This window comes from Phyllopteryx taeniolatus, chromosome 17 (genome assembly GCF_024500385.1).
Source record: "Phyllopteryx taeniolatus isolate TA_2022b chromosome 17, UOR_Ptae_1.2, whole genome shotgun sequence".
Classification (NCBI taxonomy): domain Eukaryota; kingdom Metazoa; phylum Chordata; class Actinopteri; order Syngnathiformes; family Syngnathidae; genus Phyllopteryx; species Phyllopteryx taeniolatus.
The window spans coordinates 14700310-14710612 of NC_084518.1; the positions used below are offsets into that span (position 1 = coordinate 14700310).

The window sequence follows — 10303 nt, forward strand, 5'->3', positions numbered from 1 at the left end:
TTAACGCTCAATGAATCCATGATGCACATCCCTTGATGATTCATTTGAACCATGAGGCGTTTCGGTTCAGTAGAACAATATTGTGAAAAACTGATGAAATTATTGCACAATAGAATGAATGTGTTACATATTGTTCATATTGGTTTTTTTTTAATCACAGTTCCTCCTAAGTTTTATCTGTTTTTAGAATTGCATGGTGAGCCTGATCAAATTATCCTTCGCGTCGTATACTGCCCAAACCGGTTTTAAAAGCTCCTTATGATGACACGCCAACATAAACCTGCGTAACCTAGCACACCACATTGCAGTTTGGTCACACAAAACTCTTTACTGTGCAACATCTGCTGGGATGAATAAAATCTGTGCGAACGCTAAATAAACAAGGAACAAACGTGATATATATATATGCTTAAAAGAGATATATGCAGTTTTCTCAAAGAGTTACCAGGTTTCTTAAGGTCTGTGGCATGCTTTCGTCAAAACACTGTAAGGATCATGTTATTGACACTTTTTACAGTATATTTCTTGCCATAGTAAAATCGGCTTGGCTTTAGGGGCAGAGCTGTCTCATTCGGTACGCCAGAACTCATCCCGCACCACGTACTGCCGGGCCAGAGGGAAATCCAGCTTTCGAATAATATAATAAAAAATATGCAGGGGTTCGCTATATTACCAGATGCTAATGCTGGTAACACTGTTCGCTAATGGTAATTTGTGCTAACTTGGCAGCTCTGCTTCCATTTTGTCTTTGAATGATAGTGCTTTGGCCATGGCATCAAAGTGTTTCTTTTGCTCTGGAAGTTTGGATTGCCAAGCTGCCAAGTCATTGGTGAAGAAACTCCGTGTGGGCGTTATTACAGTGATCTGTAAAATAGTCCCTCACTCACAAACATATTTTAAAAAAATACTGCAGGGCTGATAACTAAAGATTTACTTGGTTGTTAAACTGTACTGTACAGTATACTTGATGGGTGGGCAGGCATCGCCAGAGACCCAGCTATCTGTATACAAACATTAAAAAGTCAAATTTCCATAAGACACTGCCTTTAAAACATGTCTATTTGAGAGATGCATTATTTAGCTCTGCCATTGCAAAAAAATAAATAAATAAAATAAAAACAACGTTGAACCAGTTGAGCAGGAAGTACTAATGATTTTGACAAACCGTTGCGTGAAATTACTGATGTGCTCAAAGGATTACAACACACAGACACACACACATTCATTCAAAACAGCTGCAAAAACTGTTTTATTTTCATGGTCACGTGTATATTTTAATTATGACTTCAGTACTGTGTTTGGGTCGGTTAGTTCCGAAGACCTGTTTCGACTTGTGTACAAATTCCGGTTACGTCGCAAGACGTATGAACGCAACTCCACAAAGCAAGGACCATCTGTATTTGCATAAAACTTAACACAGGAAAAACATTTGCCTATGCAAGACAAACATTTCTTTCTAAACAGAACACACTGTAAGGCTAGATTTTATTCATTTCAACAAAACATACGTACAAAATACATGCAGTAGAAAAACCGCACAGCATGATGTTGACCCTTTCAAAGGGATGTTCAAGAACCATACAAATATATCACTCATACATTGTTCTCACAAACAATCATAAATATATAAAAAGCCACTTGTACAATCCCCACAGTTCCAGAGAAAATAAATAGGTTTAAGGCCACTATGTCATGTTGCTTTGGCGGTTAAAGCCAGAGTAAAAGGATGTACATATAAAGCTGTGCTTGGGATGAATAGTGAAGAGAAGAGTCGGATAAAAACAGGCATATTAACATGAAGTTTTATTTGGTCTTGAAGAGTTTCCCCGCTATATCGCGGTTTATCGTTCACGTCCCCACTGTATCACAGCTTTTTAAGTGGTTTTTTTAAGGGTTTTTACAATACACAGGCAACTCTCAATTAAGAATTGTGTGCCTTCACTGTAGTACCACATTGAGATACACATAAAGAGATACAGCGCAAGAAAAAGAGGCCAAGTTGGTGCCCAAAACAGTTCTAGTAATAATTGTCATTCCCATAGAACAGAGATTTACCTGCGGGTATTGCTGTATGATCTGTTTGTATGTGTTGCTGCTCCATGTATGTTACCTTAGCAGTTGTTTGAAGGATTATAATTACCGTCACATCTACAGTATGTTAGTTTCCGTTAGCCAGTCTATGGTGTTTTGCGTTATATGTTACCATTAAACTAGCGTACAAAAATCATATGGTTTGGTAAAACATTTTGGTGTTTAGATATAAAGTGGTGCCCTGACATACGAATGACATGACCTCAGAGTTTTTCAAGATATGAGACGTCGATTGGCCGACTTTTTGCTTTTTAAGTGTAAACTTAAAATAAGAGTGCTGTATAGCAGAAGTTCGCCAGATAGAATTAGTAATTAGTCTTCAAAAAATAGGCTTCCAGCCATTTCTTGCCACTCTCAGATGAAGGTTACTGTCAAATAAAACAAGAAAATTACATATTGTGTATTCAAAGCAACCACATAGCCTCCACTACCTAAATGCTAACGTATAATGGGAAACTCCATAGACACACAGGCTAACAATTAGCATCTATTTGGCGGTGTTGTTATCCTTTAAGCAATGGATATCTGAACACAAACGGAGCTGGAACACATGTGGACATATACCAATACTCACAAGCATATATTATTTATCTTTGGCAAAGAACGAATAATATTTTTGCTGTACTGAGAAACCGGGAGAGAAGCTGAGTCTCCATTACCGGTTATCCGTATGTCTGTCTTATATTGTCCCCAGGTGGCTATGGTGCACACACTAGAATGAGCAGCATTCAAAGAGAAAGTGTGGCTAATTCTTTTGAACTGTATTTATGTAATTACTCTATGTTTTTTATAACATACGATAATATAGAGTGCTATTTTTCTTTATTAAAAAAACATGACATTTTTTTTTTTTTTTTTTTTTTGGGGGGGGGGGGGGGGGGGCTGAAACGAGTTAATGGGATTTCAATCCAATATACTTAACTGGGAGTGACAAATGAACTGCTTGAAGCAGGCAGACTTTGCCTCTTATTAAGAGAACTGTGTGAGCGAGAGTGAAAACAGGTGTTCAGGAATACATTAAAAAAAAAAGTCTGATTTAATAAGTTAAAGCTTGCTTTTAAAAAGGGAGTGGGGTAAAACAATATTAAAAAATGATTTTTTTTTTTTTTTTTTTTTTTTATATTGTCTCTCGATTGCGGCTCTTTTGCCTCCTGCGGTTGGGTCTGTGGAATGTATCCCCCGCGATAAACAGGGGATCACCGTACTACTTTTTATGTTAAGGCACTTGTGAACATAAGGCACATTAGGCTATCAATTGTGTGTCCAGTGCAAGCGTGTAGTAAACATGAGTTGGTGAGTGAGACATCATGTGACCAGGAAGCTTGTCTAAACGGTTTTAGAATCCTCACCATGGGGAGAATAAAAGATCTCCTTGTGCGGCTATAAACATGTTTAAAGTCAGCCCGGCATCCTTAATGAGTCCTCCTCAAAGTCAGTGATAATCCCATTCCTATGACAAGTGGTACATGCCATAGCCTAGAGGAGCGGCGTACAGTCCAAACGGCGAAAAGGGCATCACGGCTCTGTGGTGATATGCGGAGACGGACTGTCCGTACAGCGACATGGCGCCTAGCGTCAGTGGCAACCGGAGGCCGGGCTGAACCAGCGCCGCTGCCGGCGATTTGGCCGTGGCGACCATCTTCACTTTCTCCAGCTCGGCCTCCTGCAGCCTCTTGGCTTTGGCGCGGCGGTTCTGGAACCAGATTTTCACCTGGGTCTCGGTCAGGGTGAGGGAGGATGAGAACTCGGCTCGCTCGGCGATGGACAGGTACTGCTTCTGCCGGAACTTCCTCTCCAGAGCCAAAAGCTGGGACGTGGTGAAGGGCGTGCGCGGCTTACGGTTGGACTTGTGTTTCCTCAACTGGCAGGCGGGAGTGACTTGACCTGGAGGAGGGAGCCAACGGGTGAGTCGAGACTCAACAGCAAAAATATTAGGTACAACCGTACAATCTAATCATGTATCGGGTGGGCAAAGTAAAGCCCGTGGGCCACCTGGCCTGCTCCGTTCTTTAACATGGCCCACCAAGTATTTATCATTATGGAGAGTATTGTAACATTTGTTTCATATTGTAGCACGTTACCTTTGTTTTTTTTGTTTTGTTTTGTTTTGTTTTTTTTAACCCTAATTCTCCTTCAGTGGTTTTCAAAGTATGGTAAGAGTACCACTGGCGGTACATCCGCTCCCTCTAGTGGTATACAACAGAATGACTGAATTAAATGTTCAAACTGTGCACAATGTTCCAGTGGCTTCAACTTAATTGTACATTTTTTAAGTCCAGTACAGTAGTACATTTGTAAAGTAATGTGTTTACTTTTTTACAAATGCCATATGACTTTATATAACTAGAATGTCACTCAGTAAAGCAGTGATTCTCAAGCTTTGACCAAAGGCATATATTTTGGATACTAAAAATGTCACAAAAATATATATTCTAAAGTAAAATGATCTCATCTCAATTTACTCGCACGTTCACTTGCTTGTGAGCATGTTTATTTGAACACAAAGCTGGAATACTCACAGAAAGCCATGACTTATATTGTATGAATGGCAACAGATGGTACACAGGTTAATTGTACCTTCTGCCATCTAGTGGAGGAGAGCATTTAATTGTTCTGCCTGTCACTATATGTCACTGACATAGATACTGTAGATGAACAAATATACATTATTTGTCGTAACAATAATAGTTTTCTGACCAATGAAGTGACATTGGATATTTTTCCATGGCACACCTGATGATCTGTCGCAACATATTCTTGGTTGGAAAACAGTGCAGTCGAGCACTGTTAATAAATGTGGAAGAAATTGATAACGCTTCATCTTCGTGTTTGTCCCAATTTTTATTTATGGTTTATGGAGGATTATGAACAGATGGGTGGTGCCACCATAGCTCCAAGAGATGGACGGGTTGTATTGATCCCAAACTGACTTGAATGGTAAAAATATCAAAAATATATTGTATATTCATGTATTCTGTATCTTTATCCATAGTGACACCATTTTCTTCCTTGTGTCATACACTACCCCCTTGTTTTTTTTGTTGTTGTTTTTTTTTGTCTCGTCATGCCAAATGTGTCTGTCCTACTTTGACTGGTTCAAATGTCAAACTAAATGCTATGAAACTGGCACGTAATAAAAACTGAATTGAAAAAAATATTTTGACACCCCTGTAACACACAAATGATTAAATAAACATGTTCCAAAAGATGTATAAAAAATGTATGTTGACTAACAGCTATAAAACCTTTGTATGTCACTGGGATACCTCAAAACTGAGTAGTTTGGGCTTTTCTTTTGATACTGGTTGTTGTTGTTGTGACTTTCGGCTCGTCCCATCAGTGGTCCCCCACAGTGAGTCACTTGATTTCTTTGGCCCAGTTTTTACGCCAGCTGCCCTTTCTGGCATATTGGATCATATTAGATAGTGAAAGTGTACCTAATGTTCTGGAAACAACAGAAGATGATTCTAGATTAGATCTTTTTTTGTTGTTGTTTTTTTTACATTTGCCTTTAACCCCAATTTAAACTGCACCCACTCTGACTGAAACCAAGTTCAGTTTGCATTGTCGCATTTCCCTCAAATGTGACTTAATGCTTTGCAAACTGTCACCCACAAGCAAGCAATAAATAACGTGTTGAGACAAATGCAATGTAAAATCAAAACTAGAGAATGCAATTTCTGTAGAAATTGCATGTGAATCTTTATAGCTGATGCTGAACTAAAATGTGGAATTAATTGAACTGAATGTGGAATGGGAGATAAAAACTGTATGTAAAAAAAAAAAATTTCCTTAATGAGCGCAAAAGTTTAAAGTTGTAACAATTTGAATTGATAAGAATTTTATCAAGAAAATGTGGTAATTTCAAAAATTTTATAAATAGGTCCGTACAGGTAAGTGTAGACTCTAAAGTGTGAATTGTTGTTTGTGATGTGTCCTAACATTAGTTGACGAAGAGTTCAGGGTGTACCTCGCCTCTCGCTTAAAGTCAGCCGGGATAGGCTCCAGCTCACCCGCAACCCAACGATAAGCAGTACAGAAAATGGACGGATGGAAGGAGTTCTGTTTGTGTCCTGAATGAACTGAAGGAAGAAGTTTAGGTTGGAATGGTTTGAATCAGTTGAATATGTTGTGAAATATGTCCGTATATATATAGAATGGTTTGAATCACTTGAGAAATATGAAAGCAGGAGGTCAATATGTAAAGTATCTGCATGAATTTTAGAATTAGGGCTGCATCTCATGATCAACTTAATAATAAATTCATCTGTCAATTATTTGAAAAATAATTGCAAAAACATAAACTTTTTAATTTACATCTTGTTATTTGTCATGGACTGCACAGAAAATGCACAAACATAAATTGATTATATTCTGTTACTGGTTTGTACCGTAAAATGTCAGAAAACGGGCAAAAGAAATTGATCACTGTTTTCCAAAGTAAAAGCAGATATTTGCAAATGTCTTATTATTAGGCTTTACACGATCAGGATTTTTGGGACTGATCACCGATCAGCGAGTTTAAAAAAACGATAACCGATCACTGATCTGATCACAAGATGGAGGAATGTGTCTATTTAAATGACCTGTTCATTTACTGTATATACTCGTGTACTTAATTGCTCAAAAAATATATATTTACAATAAATAATAATATCTTTGTTCCTCTATTTATGCCAGTGAGGCATAGTGACAGACAGAACAAATGAATGGTCTTCTATTAGATTAATATATCCACTTTTTGTGACATTTTTGTTTGTTGGTGTACCGTAAGATTTTTCAATTGTAAAATATGTTCCTGGCTCCATAAAGGTTGGAAATCACTGCTCTAGTCAGATCCTGTATTCTAATCAGTCAGGTCAAACCAACATTACAACATGATGGAAATCATTGGTGCTAACTTACTGTAATTACATTATTTTTAATTAAATTAATTCACCCAAACCGAAACTTTAGAGCATGATTCGACAGAACGGCGGCATGTTTACGTACAACCGTTCGTGCTAGCAGTAGCTTGCTAGGCTACATAACGTTTTTGTTGCCTGCTTGCGAGCCGTATCGTATTAAAAGTAAGTGAACAGACCTCAAGCAAGCCTTAAACGAACGTCCTCTCCTGTCCTGAGCACCGGTGACCACCAACACACGTTTTCCTTCATTTTGTCCTCATAATACAGTCGGCAACATCCACTCTTGTTGTCGTCGCCACGGTAACGAGTGTATCCGGTCACATTTGAGTTGACAAGATAAAGCCCAATGATTGTAAAAAACGGAATGCGGTGGTATCGGAATACAAGATTTTATTGCAGTAGTCTGACATTTAAATTAGTCTTGTAGTCTGATCCGGGCATTACGTGTTGTCTGTCTCCGACGTGTTGTTTGTCCCACACCACCGACATGTTTTTTTTTTTGTTTGTTTTTTTTTTAAATAACTTAATTGGCCGTCATATATTTACAGTACTACGTCAAAAGACATATGACAAGGCTAAAAATAAACTAGCTTTTGGATTCAAATATACTGTGCACGATGGCGACGCGGAGTGAATGTCTTTCCGATCCGATCAATGACATCATTGATTGGATCGGCGAATTATGACATTCAAGCCGATCAGCATAAAATGCTAATTATGGGCCGATACCGATCAGGCCGATAAAATCGGTGTGAATTAATCACAAAGATGAGGACTACAGAAATCTAAGAACTATTTACTGTTGAGAGGCTGAATTTCCAAGGATCAAGGTCAAGGAGGTCTCTAAACAACTAATCAATTATCAAAATAGTTGATTAATTTCATTATCGATTAATTGTTGCCAGTCCAGTTAGAATGTTGTCATGGAAATGGGGAAGAAAGAAAAAAATATGTGAATTTTGATATGAATAGTTTATGTCCTGAATGAATAATAATAATAATAATAATAATGATGATGTTGGTGCATTGTAACACAAGTGGGACGACGACAATAAAGTGTGTTAAACTCACGAGGCTGAGAGGAGAGCATCCAGTCTTCCGGCTCGGATGTTTCGGACTTGACCGGCGACGAGGACGCTCCCGGGAAGTTCTTCCGGCTCTGGGCGGTGGCATCCCCGCACATAGAAGTGGAACCAAATATCGGCGCCACCGCCACCGATCCGGCCTCCGCCTTGCACGGAGCGGGCTCTCCCTCGCGTCTCACCACCGTCGTCCTTCCGGACATGATCGCCTCCACGCTGAACGGATGACGGTGCCGAGGCGCTCCCAGAGGGGAAGAGCTTTTCATCTCCTCCTCGGTCGGACTGTCGCCCAAATCGTTCTCGCTCTCCCGGGTAGTCATCTCCATAGTCCCCCTGTGCAAGTCGGTTTTGCTCGACTGAGCTCTGCGTTGTCTCGATGCTGTCAAGTCGCGTGAAGGCGTTTGTATCTACATCCGTCACGTGACTCGCACGCCCGCTTTTGACCAATGGCGTCTCACCAGGATGTTGAGCGGCGCTGCCTTCAGGGGGAGTTCGGAAAAGGCGGAGGTTGTTTATGGCCCGGGAGAAATTGAGCGACGCCGAAGCCGAACGATAATCAAGATTGTCTGATCATTAACATAATAAATACATATTATATATAAATATTAATATACACCACTTAAAACGGTCAAGATTTAGATTATATGGCTTTTGAAACTCGTGGACAACTTAAAAGGCAGCACAGGTCCTCTGCACTATTGCAACCACAGATAGAGAGACAGAAAGCACAAACAGTGGCGTCGCGAGGTTTATTTTAGGGTAGCTTCAAGCTGTTTGTTGCCATTCGGATGAAGATTACTGTCAAACGAATGTTGTGTATTGAAGACAACCACATGGCCTCGGCAACCTAAATGCTAACATACAATGCATAGGCACATGTGCTACCAATTGGCATCTATTTGGTGGTGGTGTTACACTTTAAGCAACGGATATCTGAATACAAATGGTGCTGCAACACATGTAGACAGGTAAAATAACAATTCTTACAGGCATATATTGTTTACCCTCTGCAAAGAATGACAAATTGTCGTGCAATTGTGCATTTTGTACGTCCATTAAGCTGCTGTCATGCCCTTTTAAATTCCCGCTTGGGAACAAATAAAGTGATTTGAATTTAATTGAAATCAGATGGGATAGGTTCCAGCTCTCAGGACAAGGACTATAGAAAATGGACGGAAAATAAATGTAGACCTTGTATAGACTCTTTGGCATCCTAGGAGCATTTTATTTTCTTTTTTTAATCTGAGTCAATGCGTGTTATCACTGAGTTCAGAGGGTATTTTTGATCTTGTTCCACTCCAGTAATGGATTCGCTCTAACGCTAACCTCATGACACTGCATGCGTAAACATAGGCCCCACACAGCTAATTCCAGAGCGTTACGCCCACGAATGCGATACAGATCCGTTTATCTTCATCTCAAAGCAGTTTGTTTGCTTTATTATCGGGACTTTTCTGTTAGGGCCGACTGGGAAATTGTGTGCTAATCTGGATTGGATGCAGTCTGTCACACTGCAATTACACACTAAATGGCATTGTCGAATTGAAGATTTATTCTCCACGCTTAAGATTTGTGCCCTGGTTCGGCTAGACACAAACCAGATGAAACGTTCACATGGCTGTGCAACTGGCCCATTCATCCGTCTTGTCCTATGATTCAGCACTGTATTGGACTTGAAGCGTCTCCTTGTGACTCCTATGAACTAACTCACTGTTGCCATTTTAGGAAATGTCAGATAACCAATTCATGGCAGCCAGGGCTTCATGCTTTTTTACACAGTTCATTTATTTGATGATTGTGGAAGTATTTATTTATTTTTAAAGTGAAAGGATGTTTCACTTAACTGTCTTTCATTCCCATTAGCAACAGTTTGTGTAATATCGCATGTGTTGCGTGATAGCTTTTTTATTTTTGCACCCAGGGCAGTTTTATTTAGAACAGTCCCCTCACGGAATGATGATTACAATGAAACATCCAAAGTCGAGCTACCGCCAAATTTTGGGAACTTTAAAGCAATTTTCCAATTGTAAATATGTAATGGAACGTGAATTGATTCTTTCCAAGCTCATAAAACCTTTAACTTTACAGTCAGTGTTTTAGGTACAAGTTTATCAAGTTACGATCTGTCGCTTTATTTTTGTTTTTTGCTGCGAGCCAGAATTCAAGTTGCGAGCGAGCTTCAAAAACTCGAATGAAGTGTAACAAAAGGAGAGCCCCAGTCAC

The 10303-nt window shown here is 39.5% G+C and overlaps 1 protein-coding gene across 1 annotated transcript; it reads right to left on the reverse strand.

Moving 5' to 3' along the window:
• Positions 1-1471: 1471 nt before the first annotated feature.
• On the reverse strand, positions 1472-8523 carry msx2b (muscle segment homeobox 2b). Its single transcript, XM_061752371.1, has 2 exons — positions 8070-8523; positions 1472-3975 (listed from the first exon to the last, which is right to left on the reverse strand). Exons 1-2 carry the CDS (start codon positions 8404-8406, stop codon positions 3542-3544), a joined length of 771 nt encoding a protein of 256 aa, XP_061608355.1. The 5' UTR covers positions 8407-8523; the 3' UTR covers positions 1472-3541.
• Between the last annotated feature and the right edge of the window lie 1780 nt (positions 8524-10303).

Coding starts and splice junctions, on each gene's coding strand:
- msx2b (XM_061752371.1), bottom strand. CDS start 8,406: ATGGAGATGACTACCCGGGAGAGCGAGAACGATTTGGGCGACAGTCCG. Junction 3,976..8,069: donor GATGCTCTCCTCTCAGCCTC/GTGAGTTTAACA, acceptor TCCCTCCTCCAG/GTCAAGTCACTCCCGCCTGC.